Source organism: Hyla sarda, chromosome 2 (assembly GCF_029499605.1).
Source record: "Hyla sarda isolate aHylSar1 chromosome 2, aHylSar1.hap1, whole genome shotgun sequence".
NCBI classification, from domain to species: Eukaryota; Metazoa; Chordata; class Amphibia; order Anura; family Hylidae; genus Hyla; species Hyla sarda.
In genome coordinates this window covers 383,928,754-383,948,264 of record NC_079190.1, presented here as the reverse complement: position 1 = coordinate 383,948,264, position 19,511 = coordinate 383,928,754, and the positions used below count along the sequence as shown (strand labels likewise).

Genomic DNA, 19,511 nt, shown 5'->3' with positions numbered 1-19,511 from the left:
CAAGGACACTACCTACATAGACACTAATGCTTTGCGTCAGGGAATTTGTCTACCTTTTAAGGGACTAAGCTCTTTATGGATTTTCAATAGCCCATAAGCAATACTGGGTGTAATGGTGACTTCAGTATATCTGGGAACTATAACTTCTATCACACTTTAAATCTGGTGCGATTTGGTTTGGTATTTTGTGTAAAATTGTTGCACTTTTGCAGTGGTGTTATCACAGTTTTTTTCCTTTTTCTGTCAAACTGGATATTTCATGGAATCAATAGATGCTACGTTTTAGTCTATCCTTCTGTGAAGGTGCTATGTGAGCAGAAAGGAAGGAGAGCAGCACAGCAATGACAGGGTTACACTAATCACTGAACTGCTGCTGAGATGAGAAGGGAGCATTGTTCTATCTTTCATGGACAGTGAAGACCCTCTTAATGATGTGTTATGTCCATGTTATGTGTCCTGTCTTCCTGTGTGTTACTACACTGCTCAAAAAAAATAAAGGGAACACTAAGATAACACATCCTAATCCAAGTTTATCAACCCATGGAGGTCTGGATATGGAGTCACACTCAAAATCAAAGTGGAAAACCACACTACGGGCTGATCCAACTTTGATGTAATGTCCTTAAAACAAGTCAAAAAGAGGCTCAGTAGTGTGTGTGGCCTCCACGTGCCCATATGACCTCCCTACAACGCCCGGGCATTCTCCTGATGAGGTGGCGGATGGTCCGAGTGATGTCCTCCAAGACCTGGACTAAAGCATCCGACAACTCCTGGACAGTCTGTGGTGCAACATGGTGTTTGTGGATGGAGCGGGACATGATGTCTGCGATGTGCTCAATCATATTCAGGTCTGGGGAACGGGCGGGCCAGTCCAGAGCATCAATGTCATCTTCTTGCAAGAACTGCTGACACACTCCATCCACATGAGGTCTAGCATTGTCTTGCATTAGGAGGAACCCAGGGCCAACCGCACCAGCATATGGTCTCATAAGGGGTCTGAGGATCTCATCTCGATACATAATGGCAGTCAGGCTACCTCTGGCAAGCACATGGAGGGCTGTGCGGCCCCCGAAAGAAATGCCACCCCATACATTTACTGACCCACCGCCAAACCGGTCATGCTGGAGGATGTTGCAGGCAGCAGAACATTTTCCACAGCTTCTCCAGACTGTCACATGTGCTCAGTGTGAACCTGCTTTCATCTGTGAAGAGCACAGGGCGCCAGTGGGGAATTTGCCAATCTTGGTGTTCTCTGGCAAATGCCAAACGTCCTGCATGGTGTTGGGCTGTAAACACAACCCCAACCTGTAGATGTCGGGCCCTCATACCACCCTCGTGGAGTCCGTTTCTGACCGTTTGAGTGGACACATGCACATTTGTGGCCTGCTGGAGGTCATTTTGCAGGGCTCTGGCAGTGCTCCTCCTTGCACAAAGGCGGAGGTAGCGGTCCTGCTGCTGGGTTGTTGCCCTCCTATGGCCTTCTCCACATCTCCTAATGTATTGGCCTGTCTCCTGGTAGTGCTTCCATGCTCTGGACACTACGCTGACAGACACAGCTCGCATTGATGTGCCATCCTGGACGAGCTGCACTACATGAGGCCCTTGTGTGGGTTGTAGACTCAGTCTCATGCTACCACTAGAGTGAAAGCACCACCAGCATTCAAATAAGTGACCAAAACATCAGACAGGAAGCATAGGAACTGAGAAGTGGTCTGTGGTCACCACCTGCAGAACCACTCCTTTATTGTGGGCATCTTGCTAATTTCCTATAATTTCCACCTTCCACATTGTGTTAAGTGTTCCCTATATTTTTTGAGCAGTGTAGATTACAAATTTCCACTAACAGGGCACTGCACATCTGACCATTTTTGATAAATATCCTTAAAGGAGAACTCCAGAACATAAAAATTGTCCCCCATAGTGTCGGCAGTAGAAAAATAAAGATGTACATACCTTTCTCCGCTCCCCCGAGGCCTCCAATAACCGGCTCCGGCCTCCGCCGTGATCCACTTCCTGGTTGCCGGTGGTCGGAGAGTCTTACTGCGCTCAATCAATCACCAGCCGCAGTGAAGTCCCGACTCGGCCGGCGATAGGCTGAGCGGCAGTGTGACGTTTTCGGCCCCGGCCGCAGGTGCCGGTGTAGTGAAGAATTTTGTGTCCTGAAGCGTTTTCACACTGCCGCTCAGCCTATCGCCGGCCGAGTCTGACTTCGCTGCGGCCGGTGATTGGGTGAGCGCTGTATGACTCGCCAACAACCGGCAACCAGGAAGAGGATCACGGCGGAGACCAGAGCCGGTTACCGGAGGCCCCCGGGGAGCGGAGGAAGGTATGTACCTCTTTATTTTTTTTACTGCAGGCAGTATGGGCGACAATTTTTAGATTCCGGAGTTCTCCTTTAAATGGTCACTATTGTTTCAAACAACTTCCCTTTATATGATAGTCTAGGACCTAGACTCTAGGTGATTTTTGATATATCTGTATATCCCTTCATTTACTAGAAACAATTCCTTACCCCAAAAAGAAAAGCCCTGAAGTATTGCCCACTAGGTTTCTCCATTCCCAGCAGATTGATATAAACATTTGTGGGGAAAGATGTCAGTAGAGATGAGCGAACTTACAGTAAATTCGATTCGTCACAAACTTCTCGACTCGGCAGTTGATGACTTTTCCTGCATAAATTAGTAAATTTGCTGGAAAAGGTGGATACAGTCCTAGGAGACTCTTTCCTAGGACTGTATCCACCTTTTCCAGCCCACCGGAGCACCTGAAGGCTGAACTAAGTTACGCAGGATAAGCCCTCAACTGCCGAGCCGAGAAGTTCGTGATGAATCGAATTTACTGTAAGCGCGCTCATCTCTAATCCTGGGCTTAGGAGTCCAGTAGGTGGTCCAACACAGTAATAGACAATAATCTCTGTATGAACACTAGTTATAGAAAGGCTAATATTTAGTGATAAGACCACCCACTGGACTCCTAAACCTAGAAGGAGAAAAGGTTTAAATGAAAAAAAGTTATTAGATCAAGTAAATTTGTCCCAGCTCCTCCTGCTTTATAATAAATAATGTTGCCCGGTTAGGACCCCATTGTCAATGTTCCCTTCTGACTGATTGAAGGAATTTGGGAGGTTTTCTGCACTCCCTCCAGACAATTCTGAACTCGCAGAGATCTAAGTTGAGGTGCAGACTAAAGCATACCTGTCATGTTACAGAAAAAATAAGTAAAAATTATGGGGGAGATTTATCAAAACCTGTGCTGAGGAAACATTGACCAGTTGCCCATAGCAACCAGTCGGATTGCTTCTCTTATTTTTCAAACGCCTTTTTTAAAAATTAAAGAAGCAATCCGATTGGTTGCTATGGGCAACTGGTCAACTTTTCCTCTGCACAGGTCTTGAGAAACGTCCCCCAATGCTTTTATAAGTTACTTACTAGGTCAAGCAGATGCTTTACATCAGTGGTCTTCAAACGGTGGCCCTCCAGATGTTGCAAAACTACAATTCCCAGCATGCCCGGACAGCCAACGGCTGTCCGGGCATGCTGGGAGTTGTAGTTTTGCAACATCTGGAGGGCCACAGTTTGAAGACCACTGCTTTACATCTTTTTTTTTTATCTTCTGTATTGGGCTCACAAATCCCACTGTTCTGCTGCTTACTCATTCTGGCATCCACTGCTAAGAAGGGTGTGCCTGAGGCAAGCACTGAGCCCACCCTCACTCACCATGCATTCAATTCCTTAGCCTGCTGTGTTGGTTCTCTGCAACCCACTTCTCCCTGCATGTGAAGCATCAGCATGACCTTGTAACAAATAGCATTACTTGCAGCATTTTTTTTTTCTGTGATATGATAGGTATATGATGGGTTCTCCCTTGTTTATGCAGTTTTTTTGTTATTATGTTTGTGTGTTATGTGTGTATAAGTATGTGTTTTTTTATGTGTGTTGTGATGTATATATGTATTTTCTTACCTTTTGTGAAGATCCGGAAGCTGGCCCCTTTTTCTTCCAGCCTCGGCCTCCGCCAGGTTGTGTTCGGTAAGTGGGATGTCGGATGTGTGTTCTTGCTTCTGTCCTTCCTATCTTCTGATGTCCGAGGCGAATCTTTTCTTGCTGTTTCTTCCGTAGCTCAGCGACGAATCTGCGGCCTCTTCCGGCGCATGCAGTTTTTTTTTTTATTAGCAATAACGTTTTTTTGTCTAATTGACAAACTGTCTGCGCATGCGCGAGTACGCAAGTGCTACACTAACAGCGTAGCGTACGTTAGGTCTACGCTAATAGCGTAGCTTCGCGCAAGCGCAGACAGTCTGTCAATTAGACAAAAAAAACTTTACTGGTAAAAAAAAATAAAAAATACCTGCGCATGCGCCGGAAGAGGCCGCAGATTCGTCGCTGAGCCACGGAAGAAACAGGAAGAAAAGATTCGCCTCGGACATCAGAAGATAGGAAGGACAGAAGCAAGAACACACCCCCGGCATCCCACTTACCGAACACAACATGGCGGTGGCCGAGGTTACACAGCAAGCCGCTGGAAGAAAAAGGGGCCAGCTTCCGGATCTTCACAAAAGGTAAGAAAATACATATATACATAATCACAACACACATAAAAAACACTTATACACACATAACACACAAACATAATAACAAAAAAACAGTATAAACAAGGGAGAATCCCTTTAAGGCCCTTATACAGTCACCCAAACATTCTGATTTTAGAGGAATTAGCCCGGTATTTAATGTGCATTTGTAAGGGGGGTTTAGATAGTTGTCGGAGGAATGAGGGATGGGGCATGTTGGACTTGAATTCTCAGACAGAAAAGCTTCCACCAGAGGAGTGTTTTCTCCATTCATAGCTGTTGGCTGAATGTACGCTCAGCTGGTGCATATGGCATGTGTATGGGTTTCCTATAAGGTTTTGTTCACACTGCGGAATTAAGAGTGGCCTCCGACTAAATCCGGACCTTCTGCGTAAGGACATCGCGGACTGACGACAATGCAGTCAGCACTCAATTCCACCAAAAAGAATGACCAAGTTCATTTTTTTGGTGTGCGAATTTCTGTAGTGTAAGGGTAGGGTCACACGACACGGATCCGCGACGTATTTTACTCTGCAGATCTGTCTGTGACCCGAACCTTAGTGTGCCTCCAGCTGTTCCCCCTGCTCGCAGCAGCAATCCACCGCTCTGAGCATTCACACAAGGGCCTGAGAGTCACTGCGCATGCTCACAGTTTACCCACAGACGTTGAGGTGCTGCTGTGATGTCCGAGTACACTGCGCATAAGCACGGCGACTCGCACAGCAGTATCCCGGTCATTTAAAAAAAAAATATATGAGGAGGGGGTACGAGGTTGGCTTACGGGGGGGAAGTTCAGGTAGGAAGACAAGGCAACGCCGGGTACTCAGTTAATACTTTGCATGTGTCATTCATCGGTTGGGGTCTGAATGTTCACACCCTGACTAATCGCTAGAACGAGCAGGGAGAAGTGCGCGCTTAGTGCGTTCTATCTAGGCTTTGGGTCACGTGACTGAGACTGTCTCGTAACTCAAGTCTAACGGACTGACACGTTTCTCCCCCCCCCCCCCACTTGTTCTAGTGATCAGTCAAACACAGAAGAGAACACGCTTATTACCATCCTCACTCCCACGTCGCTGCCAGTATAACAGAGCTCCCCTCCCTGCTGTGTCCGGGTTTGGTAACTCCGATCGTCCAATCAGGGGCTGCAGTGATGTCCCACCTAAGGCACTAGTTGGCTGAGCAGGCAAACGGGCAGCAGACCTCTGTTAGGGTGCATTCACACCACGTTATTGCAATACAGTTTCCGTATACATTTTCAATGTGAAAACCGTACGGAACCGTATTAAAAACCGTATGCATTGACTCTCCATTGAAAACTGTATGCCAAAAGATGCATCAGGTTGTGTCCGTTTTGCATCCTGTAAGGTTTTGTCAGTTTTTTTCCCGTACCCAAAACCGTAGCCTACCACGTTTTTGGTCTGGGCGAATAACTGAATTTAACCGCATAGATTTTTTTTTTTTGTTTTGTTTTTTAACATGAGAGTCAATGGGAACCGTACAGAACTGTATGTGCGTATGGTTCCATCCAATTTTCACCATCCAGTTTTTTTTACTTTGCAGTTTTTTTTCTTGGAATTTCAATCAAACAAGTGAAACTTTATTCAAAATGGAATGAAAAGTTAACGTATATGTTGTTATTTTCTTACAAAGCGGATGCAACCGGACACTATTTAGCAAACCGTATATAGTTTTTAAGCGTATACGGGTTGAAATTTGTACACACGTTTTGATACAGTTTAGTCAGGTTTTGAGGAATCTGTTTTTCATCAAAAACCTGATACGGGAACTGTATTGCAAAAACGTGGTGTGAATGCAGCCTTAGGCTGGGTTCTCACCATGTTTTTGATTAAAAAAAATAATAATTATTCCTCAAAACCTGACTAAACTGTATCAAAACGTGTGTACAAATTTGAATACGTATACGGTTTGAAAAATGTCTGTTTTTACCTTTTGACTCCAAAATGAATAAAGTTTCACTTTTTTGATTGAAATTCCAAGAAAAATAACTTTGCAAAGTTAAAAACCGTATGGGGAAAACTGGATGGAGCCGTACTCACATACAGTTCTGTACCGTTCCCATTGACTCCCATGTTAAAAAATAAAAATAAACTATACATTTCAAAAAGGTTTTTTCACCAGGACCAAAAACCGTGGTAGGCTACGGTTTTGGGTACGGGGGAAGAAAAAACTGACAAAACCGTACAGGATGCAAAACGGACACAACCTGATGCATCTTTTGGCATACGGTTTTCAATGGAGAGTCAATGCATAAGGTTTTCAAATTGAAAACGTATACGGGAACTGTATTGTAAAAAGGCGGTGTGAACCCAGCCTTATACTGACAGCACAGTATCAAGTTTTAAAAAGAAGTTCATTGTTGGAGTACCCCTATAAGGCTGGGTTCACACTACGTTTTTCAAATACGGTTACCGTATACGGTTTTCCGCTAAAAAACATATGGCAAAAACCGTATGCAATCGTATACAACCGTATGACTCCAAATACGGTTTTTCCCCGTACGGTTCTATCCGTTTGCATCAGTTTTTGCCTACAGTTTTGCTATTTTGTTGGAATTAGTTTTCAAGCAATTCAATAAAGTTACTATTGTTCTATTGAAATTCCTTCTGCGCATGTGTCCACTCCAAAAAACGGATTAGAAAAACCGTGTGCAACCGTATTCTGAAATTCTGTGTACGGTTCTTATAGACAACAATGTTAAAAGAACCGCATACGGTTTTCCAACCGGAGGCAAAAACGTGGTCGTCAGCATTTTTGCTACGGTTGAAAAATCGGCAAAACCGTATCCGAGGCAAAACGGATGCAACCGTACACAACATTTGGAATACGGTTTACAATGCAAGCTCTATGCATACGTTTTCGGATACTGCCGTATACGTTTTTTTGCGGAAAACCGTATATGGTTACCATATTTGAAAATCGGAGTGTGAACCCAGCCTAATAGGTATGTACACGGCGTATACGCTGCAGATTTCACAAACCCACACTGTGTAACCGCGGGTGTCTCTGCATAAAAACAGCACAAGACGCTGGGGATTTTATGCTGCGCCCAACGACTGAAAAAATTACATGTAATGGTGTGAACAGGACCTAAAGGGGATCTCTGATTGTTTACAGAAAACAAGTGACGCCAGCTAAGGGTGAAACATAACAAAATCTGATTGATGTCCAATGGCTGGAGAGATCTATCTAGATCAGTGTTTTTCAAACAGAGTGCCTCCAGCTGCTGCAAAACTACAACTCCCAGCATGCCCGGACAGCCGAAGGCTGTCCGGGCATGCTGGGAGTTGTAGTTTTGCAAAAGCTGAAGACACACTATCTGGAAAACATTGATGTATAGAATAATATAAAGCAGAAGATACGGCTATGAGGAATAAAGCGGATCCTCCTGCCGCATCCCCACCCCAGCCCGCGCTTTTGATTCCCATTCACACACAGCGGTTACCTGACGGATTGGGACTACACCGGCCGCAGAAATAGCGATTCCTCGGCGCCGCTCACTAGCCCAGTCCTAAGCATACTTCTCCCCAATCACTTCCTGATGGAGTCGCCCTCCAATGACGCCATCTTTGTCTCCAGGACCACGCCCCCTGACCCCTTCATGACACTCCTCACGTACCGAAGGCAGCGCCCCAATATGGAGGGAGAGCTGGCTTTCTGCCTCTACCAATAATAAACTACAAATCCCACAATCCCCCGACGTACTGGCGTGACTGAACTCGGCGTACCGTGCGCGAAGAGGATTGTGGGAGATGTAGTTCTGTAGCTGCTGTAACGTCGCACAATAGAGAAAAGGGCGGGTCAGGGGAGATGGAGAGCCGTCAGCACTTGGGATTTATGTGGAGACCGGGGACTGATAGCGCGGGCTGTATCCAGGCTACAACATATACGTTGTATTGTATAACAAGTACAATGGAAAACTTCTATATCACATAGTAAAATAACACAATGCACACGTTGCAGTCAAATGAGTTTATTTTAGAGGTTAAAAAAGGGCTTTAACCCCTTAAGGGCGCAGCCAGGTTTCAATTTTGTATTTTTTTTGGACTCCCCACATAACTCTTAAATTTTTCCAACAACAGACCCCTTTGAGGGCTTGTTTTTTTTTTGTTGCTTTTTGCGTGACCAATTGTATTTCACAATTACAGATGAGTGAACTTACAGTAAATTTGATTTGTCAGAACTTCTCGGCTCGGCAGTTGATGACTTATCCTGCATAAATTAGTTCAGCCTTCAGGTGCTCCGGTGGACTGGAAAAGGTGGATACATTTCTAGGAAAGAGTCTCCTAGGACTGTATCCACCTTTTCCAGCCCACCGGAGCATCGGAAAGCTGAACTAATTTATGCAGGAAAAGGCATCAACTGCCGAGCCGAGAAGTTCGTGACTAATCGAATTTACTGTAAGTTTGCTCATCTCTATTCACAATGACACCTTTCATTTTTACCATAACATGTACGCGAAACCAAAAAAATGGGTGGGGAATGGAAAAAATTTTTTTTGCAACTTTTGGGTTTTTTGTTTTTATACAGTGCACTTTATGATAAAACTGGCAGGTTCTCTTTATTCTGTGGGTCAATGCGATTATAATGATATCCATGGTTACCTGCTTTTCTATTTATTGTCCTGCTTTTAAAAACAACATTTTTTAAATACAAAATAAGTACCCTTAACCCCTTAAAGGACATCTATAGTGCAAAATAACTTATCCCCTATCCAAAGGATAGGGGATAAATGATAGATCGCGGGGGATCCGAGCGCTGGGGCCCCCCACGATCTCCAGTATGGGGCCGCGGCAATGTACAGGAAAGGGGGGCGTACCGTCACCGCATGACTCGGCGGCCGACACGCCCCCTCCATGTACCCCATAGAGATACATGGACAGGGGCGTGTCTGCTGCGGCTTTCTGCTGGAGAGGAAACTTCACTTCCTGTGGACTGCCAAGGCCCCGTCCAGGAGATCCCGGGGGGCCCCAGCACTCGGACCCCCTGCGATCTATAACTTATCCCCTATCCTTTGGATAGGAGATAAGTTATTTTGCGCTGGAGTACTCCTTTAAGGACCCAGGGTTTTTCCGTTTTTGCATATTCTTTTTTTCCTCCTTACATTTAAAAAATCATAACTCTTTCAATTTAGCACCTAAAAATCCATATGATTGCTTATTTGCGCCACCAATTCTACGTTGTAATGACGTCAGTCATTTTAGCCAAAAATCTACGGCGAAACGGAAAAAAAAATCATTGTGAGATGAAATTGGAAAAAAAAACCCGCCATTTTGTAAGTTTTGGGGGCTTCTGTTTCTACGCAGTACATTTTTCGGTAAAAATGACACCTTCTCTTTATTCTGTAGGTCCATACGATTAAAATGATACCCTACTTATATAGGTTGGATACTGTCGCACTTCTGGAAAAAATCATAACTACATGCAGGAAAATGTATACGTTTAAAATTGTCATCTTCTGACCCCTATAACTTTTTTATTTTTCCGCGTATGGGGCGGTATGAGGGCTAATTTTTTGCGCCGTGATCTGAACTTTTTAACGGTACCATTTGCATTGATAGGACTTTTTGATCACTTTTTATTCATTTTTTCATGATATAAAAAGTGACCAAAAATACACTATTTTGGACTTTGGAATTTTTTTGCGCATACGCCATTGGCCGTGCGGTTTAATTAATGATATATTTTTATAATTCGGACATTTCTGCTCGCGGCGATACCACATATGTTTATTTTTATTTACACAGTTTTTTTTTTTTTAATGGGAAAAGGGGGCTGATTCAAACTTTTATTAGGGAAGGTGTTAAATGATCTTTATTCAATTTTTTTTTCACTTTTTTTTTGCAGTGTTATAGCTCCCATAGGGACCTATAACACTGCACACACTGATCTTTATCATTGATCACTGGTTTCTCATAAGAAACCACTGATCGATGATTCTGCTGCTCGGCAGTGGGACGTTTTTGGCCCCGGCCGCAGGTGCCGGTGTAGTGAAGAATTTTGTGTCCTGAAGCGTTCTCACACTGCCGCTCAGCCTATCGCCGGCCGAGTTGGACTTTGCTGCGGCTGGTGATTGGCTGAGCGCAATATGATTCATCCGACCACCGGCAACCAGGAAGAGGATCACGGCAGAGAACGGAGCCGGTTACCGGAGGCCCCGGGGGAGCGGAGGAAGGTATGTACATCTTTATTTTTTTACTGCTGGCAGTATGGGGGACAATTTTTATATTCCGGAGTTCTCCTTTAATGGGTTAAGGACCAAGCGTTTTTTGCACATCTGATCACTGTCACTTTAAGCATTAATAACTCTGGGATGCCCATACTGGCATCACATTCCAAAATTTTATGAAAAAATTGAAAATGTTAATGTTTTTTTTTTACTTTGAAGCTCTCTGCTTATAAGGAAAATAGACATTCCAAATAAATTATATATTGATTCACATATACAACATGTCTACTTTATGTTTGCATCATAACATTTATGAGTTTTTACTTTTGGAAGACATCAGAGGGCTACAAAGTTCAGCAGCAATTTTCAAATGTTTCACAAAATTTTCAAAATCTGAATTTTTCAGGGACCAGTTCAGTTTTGAAGTGAATTTGAAGGGCCTTCATATTAGAAATACCCCACAAATGACCCCATTATAAAAATTGCACCCCTCAAAGTATCCAAAATGACATTCAGTAAGTGTGTTAACCCTTTAGGTGTTTCACAGGAATAGCAGCAAAGTGAAGGAGAAAATTCAAAATCTTCATTTTTTACATTTGCATGTTCTTGTAGACCCACCTTTAGAATTTTTATAAGTCATAATAGGAGAAAAATCCCTCACAAATGTGTAACCCAATTTCTCTCGAGTAAGGAAATACCTCATATGTGTATGTCAAGTTTTCGGCGGGCACAGTAGAGGGCTCAGAAGGGAAGGAGCGACAATGGGATTTTGGAGAGTGAATTTTTCTGAAATGGTTTTTGGGGGGCATGTCACATTTAGGAAGCCCCTATGGTGCCAGAACAGCTGAAAACCCCACATGGCATACCATTTTGGAAACTACACCCCTCAAGGCACGTAACAAGGGATCCAGTGAGCCTTAACACCCCACAGGTGTTTGACGACTTTTCGTTAAAATCGGATGTGTAAATGGAAAACATTTTTTTTCACTAAAGTGCAGTTTTTTCCCAAAATTTACCATTTTTACAAGGGTAATGGGAGAAAATGCCCCCCAAAATTTGTAACCTCATCTCTTCTGAGTATTGGGACGTAAAATGCTCTGCTGGCGAACTACAATGCTCAGAAGAGGAGGAGCGCCATTGAGCTTTTGGAAAGAGAATTCGTTTGGAATGGTAGTCAGTGGTCATGTGCATTTACAAAGCCCCCCCCGTGGTGCCAGAACAGTGGACCCCCCCATATGTGACCCCATTTTTGAAACTACACCCCTCACAGAATTTAATAAGGGGTGCAGTGAGTATTTACACCCCACTGGCGTTTGACAGATCTTTGGAACAGTGGGCTGTGCAAATGAAAATTTTATTTTTCATTTTCACGGACCACTGTTCCAAAAATCTGTCAGACACCTGTGGGGCGTAAATTTTCACTGTACCCCTTATTACATTACATGAGGGGTGTAGTTTCCAAAATGGGGTCACATGTGCAGGGCTGTGGAGTCGGAGTCGAGGAGTCGGACAAAATTTTGGGTACCTGGAGTCGGCAAACAATGCACCGACTCCTACTAAATTTAGATTGGAATAAAAAAAAAAAAAGCAAGTTTAAATGTCCCAATTCACAAAAAGTTATAATTAATGAATTCTCTACTATAAGAATAAAGATCAATGCATGCAGTGCCTCATGTAACCGCAAAACGAACACGTTAAGTGACTGTGAAGAAGCATGCTTTTCATGTGCTTTACTATTTGGCACACAACGCACAATTAAGAGCGGCAATACTTATACTTTCCATAGTGTTGTGTCCTGCTGTTACAGGGAACCCATGGGTAACCTAGCCTCTCACTGATAAGGGATTAAGGAAATATGTTTTTTGCAGGACTAGAGACACTTGTATAAGTGAAGGGAATGGAGGGTCAATAGTTCAAGACTGAAGCTGTAAACCATTGGAAAAACTGCTGCCATTCAGCTAAGGCTATAAAAACTTGTAAACTCGATTGTTAGCTTAAAGGGGTACTCTGCCCCTAGACATCACGAGGGGCGGAGCCGTGATGTAGTGATGCTCCGGCCCCTGTATCGCCCGTCATTACGCACAGAGCGAACTCGGGGCGCAGTACCCCTTTAAACTTGACTATGGGATTCTACTAGGGAAATCATGTTTTATAATAAATGCCCCTTCCTGGATCCTCCCACTGCCCTATCTTCAGCAGCAGCTCAGCACACAAACTGTTCAATACAGTAGACTGTTGGCTTCCCAGCCAGTAGTCCTGTGGTAATGACAGGTATGTTGCCTTTCTTTCCTTCAAGGAATGTATAAAATACATTCACATATTAATACAGAGGAGTCGCTAAGTCGGAGTTGGAAGCACAGAGTCGGAGTCGGAACATTTATCTACCGACTCCACAGCCCTGCACATGTGAGGGGGTCCATTGTCCTGGCACTATGGGGGCTTTGTAAACACACGTGGCCTTCAATTCTGGACAAATTTTCTCTTCAAAATCCCAATGGCGCTCCTTCTCTTCTGAGCATTGTAGTGCGCCAGCAGAGCACTTTACATTCACATATGTGGTATGTTCTTACTCAGAAGATATGGGGTTACAAATGTTGGTGGGCTTTTTTTTCCTATTTTCCCTTGTGAAAATGAAAAATTTAGGGTAACACCAGCATTTTAGTGAAAAAAAAAGGTTTTTCTCATTTTCCCATCCAAATTTAATGAACATTTGTTAAACACCTGTGGGGTGTTAAGGCTCACTATACCCCTTGTCACGTTCCATGAGAGTGTAGTTTGCAAAATGGGGTCACATGTGGGTATTTATTTTTTTGCATTTATGTCAGAACTGCTGTAAAATCACCCCCACCCCCCCTCTGTGCAAATCACCAATTTAGGCCTCAAATGTACATGGTGCGCTCTCACTCCTGAGCCTTGTTGTGTGTCCGCAGAGCATTTTACGCCCACATATGGGGTATTTCCGTACTCAGGAGAAATTGCGTTACAAATTTTGGGGGTCTTTTTTTCCTTTTACCGCTTGTGAAAATAAAAAGTATGGGGCAACGCCAGCATGTTAGTGTAAATTTCTCCCGAGTATGTGCAATTTCTCCCGAGTATGGAGATACCCCATATGTGACCCTAAACTGTTTCCTTGAAATATGACAGGGCTCCAAAGTGAGAGAGTGCCATGTGCATTTGAGGACTGAATTAGGAATTGCATAGGGGTGGACATAGGGGTATTCTACGCCAGTGATTCCCAAACAGGGTGCCTCCAGCTGTTGCTAAACTCCCAGCATGCCTGGACAGTCAGTGGCTGTCCAGAAATGCTGGGAGTTGTTGTTTTGCAACAGCTGGAGGCTCCGTTTTGGAAACACTGCCGTACAAGATGTTTTTCATTTTTATTGGGGGGGACAGTGTAAGGGGGTGTTTTTGTAGTGTTTTACCCTTTATTTTGAGTTAGTGTAGTGTTTTTAGGGTACGTTCACACTGGCAGGTTACGGTAAGTTTTCTGCTAAGAGTTTGCGCTGCGGCAAAAAATTTGCCGCAGCCCAAACTTGAAGCAGGAAATTTACTGTAAACCTGTCAGTATGAATGTACCCTGTACATTCACATGGGGTGGGGGGGCAAACCTCCAGCTGTTTCAAAACTACAACTCCCAGCATTACTGACAGACCGTGCGTGCTGGGAGTTGTACCTTTGCAACAGCTGGAGGCACACTGGTTGGAAAACCTTCAGTTAGGTTCTGTTACCTAACTCAGTATTTTCCAACCAGTGTGCCTCCAGCTGTTGCAAACCTACAACTCCCAGCATGTACTGATCACCGAAGGGCATGCTGGTAGATGTAGTTCTGCAACAGCTGGAGGTACGCAACTACAACTCCCAGCATACTCACAGCCGTTTGCTGTCTGGACATGCTGGGATTTGCAGTTTTGCGACATCTGGAGGGCTACAGATTACAGACCACTGCACAGTGATCTCCAAACTGTGGACCTCCAGATGTTGCAAAACTACAAACCCCAGCATGCCCAGACAGCAAACAGCTATGTGGGCATGCTAGGAGTTGTAGTTTTGCAAGAACTGGAGGGATATAGTTTAGAGACCATTGTATAGTAGTCTCAAACTGTAGCCCTCCAGCTGTTGCAACTACATATTCCAGCATGCCCAAACAGCTGTCTGGGCATGCTGGGAGTTGTAGTTTTGCAACATCTGGAGGGCTAGAGTTTAGAGACCACAGTCTCAGACTGAAGCCCTCCAGATCAGCTTACCAGCTTCCGTAGGATCCAGGGAGCAGTCCTCTTCTGACGCACGTCATCGCCGCCGCCGATCTCCGTCGCCCGCAGCCTCCGGACCGGTACGTGGACGTCGGCATTCGGACCCCTTCGTTTCCCCGTTCTGCCCCGCCTATTGTGGGTGGGCAGGACGGGGAAAACGAAAGTTAACCCCCCGCCCCCGATCTGCTATTGGTCGTCACTTCTGACAACCAATAGCAGACCAATAGCAGGGATAGGAGGGGTGGCATCTTGGGTGCCTTAGACAACCGCGATCCCTCTTATATTCCGGGTCACCATAGACCCGTATGACCTGGAATTGGCGCAAATCGCAAGTGTGAATTCACAGGCGATTTGCTCCGATAGCTGACATGGGGGGGTCTGATGACCCCCCTGGGCATTTGCGCGGGGTGCCTGCTGATAGATATCAGCAGTCACCCCGGTCCGGTCCCCGCCCGGCGCGCGGCGGAGACCGAAATTCCCACGGGTGTATGGATACGCCCTGGGTCCTTAACCTGTTAAGGACCCAGGGCGTACCTGTACGCCCTGAGTCTGCTCCCGATCTCTAACAACGGCCGGGACCCGTGGCTAATAGAGCGCAGCATTGATCGCGCTGCCGCGCGCTATTAACCCTTTAGACAAAGTTGAACGCCGCGTCTAAAATTAAAGTGAAACCATGCCGGTTAGCTCAGGGAGCTGTTCGGGATAGCCGCGGTGAATTTGCGGCATCCCGAACAGCTTACAGGCCTATATCATTAATTAAACCGCACGGTCAATGGCGTGCGCGCAAAAAAATTCCAAGGTGCAAAATAGTGCATTTTTGGTCACTATATCATGAAAAAATTCATAAAAAGCGATCAATAAGTCCTATCAATGCAAAAGTACCGCTAAAAACTTCAGATCACGGCGCAAAAAATGAGCCCTCATACCGCCCCATATGCGGAAAAATTTAAAAGTTATAGGGGTCAGAAGATAACAATTTTAAACGTATAAATTTTCTTGCATGTAGTTTTGATTTTTTCCAGAAGTCCGACAAAATCAAACCTATATAAGTAGGGTATCATTTTAACCGTATGGACCTACAGTATAAAAACAAGGTGTAATTTTTACCGAAAAATGTACTGTGCAGAAACGGAAGCCCCCAAAAGTTACAAAATGGCGTTTTATTTTTTCAATTTTGTCTCACATTGATTTATTTCCGTTTCGCCGTAGATTTTTGGGTAAAATGACTGATGTCATTACAAAGTAGAATTGGTGGCGCAAAAAATAAGCAATCATATGGATTTTTAGGTGAAAGATTGAAAGAGTTATGATTTTTTAAAGGTAAGGAGGAAAAAAACGAAAATGCAAAAACGGAAAAACCCCGGGTCCTTAAGGGGTTAAGTACCAGAACGTCAAGGCGTATCCATACGCCCTAGGTCCTTAAGTGGTTAAGTCTTAGAAAGTATTCAGAAAAAATGTTTTAACTGCTGCCAAAATAAACAGTAAATAGTGTATTTGATAAAGAAAAATACAGTATATAGATACTTATGTTATATATAACAGTTGAAAGTAGCCAAAACAATAATTTTTACAAATATTTCCAACAAACATTGTTATTTTTTGCCAATTTATTCAAATGTACTACTTTTTTTTTACACTTAAATGAAGTACAATATGACATGAAAAACATTCTCGGAATTGCGTTGATAAGTAAAAGCGTTCCAAAGTTATTACCACATAAAGAGACACATAAAAAAAAAAAGCTTTGGTCATTAAGGTCATAACAGGTTAATGAGTAAAGGTGTAAAGGATAGAGGATAAGATGTCTGATCCCGGGGGTCCTGCCATCTTGGCTGTGGCATCCCAGACATCCAGTGCACAGAGCAAACTTCGCTCCATGTCGGATGACTGGCGATGCGGGGCGGAGGCTCGTGACACCATGATCACGCCCTGCTCGTGACGTCTATGGGGGTTGCATTGAGGGGTTGTGGCCGTGTGGCCGTGACATCACGAGCCTCCGGCGCTGCGTTGATGCTTTAAACGAATGCTGGGTGCAGCAGGGAGATCGTGGGGGTCCCCAGCAGCGGGACCCCCGCGATCAGACATCTTATCCCCTATCCTTTGGATAGGGGATAAGATGTCTAGGGTCAGAGTACCCCTTTAACTGATAAGGCAATTTACAATTGGGGACGTAAAAAAAAAAATAAATGATGAGTAATTATAAGAAATCACCAGACAATGAAACAACATTTAGAAACAAATGCAGACTGAAGGTAAAAACATTTTTTATGAGAAATATAAAAATTTGTGCTGGGATTAATTAATACCCGGGGCACAGGAAAAATTTCTTTACAAGGCTTGTCCTGTCCTTCGTTGGCATTTGCCGGTCATTCTCGAATGAGCGTTGAACCTATGAGAAGAAGAAAATGATTATGAAAGATTGAAAAAATAATAATTCCAACTTTTGCTTTTATGAACAGTTAAAACCAGAAATTTACATACACTATATAAAAAGACACATATGCATGTTTTTCTCACTATATGACATGAAATCAGAATAAACCTTACCCTTTTTAGGTCAATTAGGATTACCAAAATTATTTATATTTGCCGAATGCCAGAATAATGAGAGAAATTTTTTTAAGGCATTTTTATTACTTTCTGCAAAGTCAAAAATTTACATACACTAGGATTACTATGCCTTTAAACAATTTGGGACAGCCCATATGATGATGTCATGTCTTTGGAAGCTTCTGAGAGGTTTATTGGCAACATTAATTAGAGACACACCTGTAGATGAATTTTAATGCACACCAGAAAAAACGCTGCTTCTGTGTGTAACATCATAGGAAAGTGTAAAGAAATCAGCCAAGATATCAGGAAGAGAAGTCTGGATCATCCTTGGGTGGAATTTATCTTTATCTCTCTCTCTCTCTCTCTCTCTCTCTCTCTCTTATTATTCTCGCAAATAAATAATTTTGGTAATCCTAATTGACCTTAAATTGGTAAGGTTTATTCTGATTTCCTGTCAGATAGTGAGAAAAACATGCATATGTGCCTTTTAAAGTAGTGTATGTAAACTTCTAGTTTCAACTGTACCGTATATACTCGAGTATAAGCCGACCCGAATATGAGCTGAGGCCCCTAATTTCACCCCAAAAACCCAGGAAAAGTTATTGACTCGACTATAAGCCTAGGGTGGGAAATACATCATCCCCCCATGTCATCATCCAGATACCCGTCTTCATCCCCCCCCCTTTATTTATCACCGCCTGTCAATCCCTTCATCAGTGGTCTTCAACCTGTGGACCTCCAGATGTTGCAAAACTACAACTCCCAGCATGCCCGGACATGCTGGGAGTTGTAGTTTTGAAACCTCTGGAGGTCCACAGGTTGAAGACCACTGCGGCCTTCGTCATCATCCAGACCCCCCCCCCCCTTTTAGTTTTCTACTCACCTCCCCTCGGTGGGAAGGAAGGGTGAGCTGGTCTGGGCCACCTATGCTGCAGGGAAAGTCGTTCCAGGCTGTCCATTTTCACCGGGGGGGGGCCTCTTCTCCGCGCTCCGGCCTGCCCCGGACTTGTGACGTCCCTGTGAATGAACGTCCCTGTGCGGTGTCATCAAGGCAACTTCACTAGTCTGGGGCAGGCCCGGAGAGAGGAGAAGAGGGCCCCCCCCCCCGGTGAAAATGGACATCCCGGAACGACTAACCCTCCCCACCGGACGTTCCCTGCAGCACAGATAGCCCGGACCGGCTCACCCTTCCCACCGAGATGAGGTGAGTAGAAAACTAAAGGGGGGGGGGGGTTTGGATGATGACGAAGACCTCAGTGGTCTGCATGCTGGGAGTTGTAGTTTTGCAACATCTGGAGGTCCGCAGGTTGAAGACCACTGAGAAGGGATTGACAGGTGGAGAGATCAGTTGAGTATAAGCCGAGGGGGGGGCGTTTTCAGCACAAAAATCTTGCTGAAAAACTCGGCTTATACTTGAGTATATACGGTATATGTTCAGTGTTAATATAGTGATTCTTAACCCATCTGTGCTAATTAGAGATGAGCGAAGTTATAGTGATTCGATTCGTCACGAACTTCTCGGCTTGGCAGTTGCTGACTTTAGCCTGCATAAATTAGTTCAGCTTTCAGGTCCTCTGGGGGGCTGGAAAAGGTGCATACAGTCCTAAAAATTGCAGTTTTTCTGGCACATACAGTAAACAGACACTGCAAACACAGTGTAAAATTGGCCAAAATGTGCACATGTTGACCCTCTAATATTTTCAAATACATCTTTACATGGGTCAGAGCTCTGATTTTCTTCTACATTTTCTGCTTCATTTCACATCAAACACAGCTAAATAAAACAAAAATACTGGTTGCCTTTCTGCCACCACTATGAGGAGCTTACTGCATGTTGACTTATTACTAGTGTTGTATGCAGTTCACACAGCATAAAAATACAACCGTTTTTTTATTTATGGACATATTTTGAGCTGTAAATGTAGAAAAAATGTGCAAAACAAAAAATGGCAGT

General features: G+C 44.1%; 2 protein-coding genes across 3 annotated transcripts in view; both read right to left on the bottom strand.

Annotated features, from left to right (window-relative positions):
- MTMR4 (myotubularin related protein 4) overlaps window positions 1-8,182 on the bottom strand; it is a 64,187-nt gene extending 56,005 nt beyond the window's left edge. Inside the window, exon 1 of the mRNA XM_056558545.1 lies at window positions 8,031-8,182. The gene's annotated coding sequence lies outside the window, so the exon portion shown is untranslated. The remainder of the gene's footprint in view (window positions 1-8,030) is intronic.
- Window positions 8,183-16,593: 8,411 nt separating this feature from the next.
- Window positions 16,594-19,511, bottom strand: part of LOC130357989 (caspase-1-A-like) — a 62,399-nt gene continuing 59,481 nt past the window's right edge. For both annotated transcript variants that reach the window (XM_056560783.1, XM_056560782.1), the window contains exon 11: window positions 16,594-17,393. In XM_056560783.1, coding sequence (XP_056416758.1) covers window positions 17,304-17,393 — 90 coding nt within the window. In that variant the 3' untranslated portion in view covers window positions 16,594-17,303. The remainder of the gene's footprint in view (window positions 17,394-19,511) is intronic.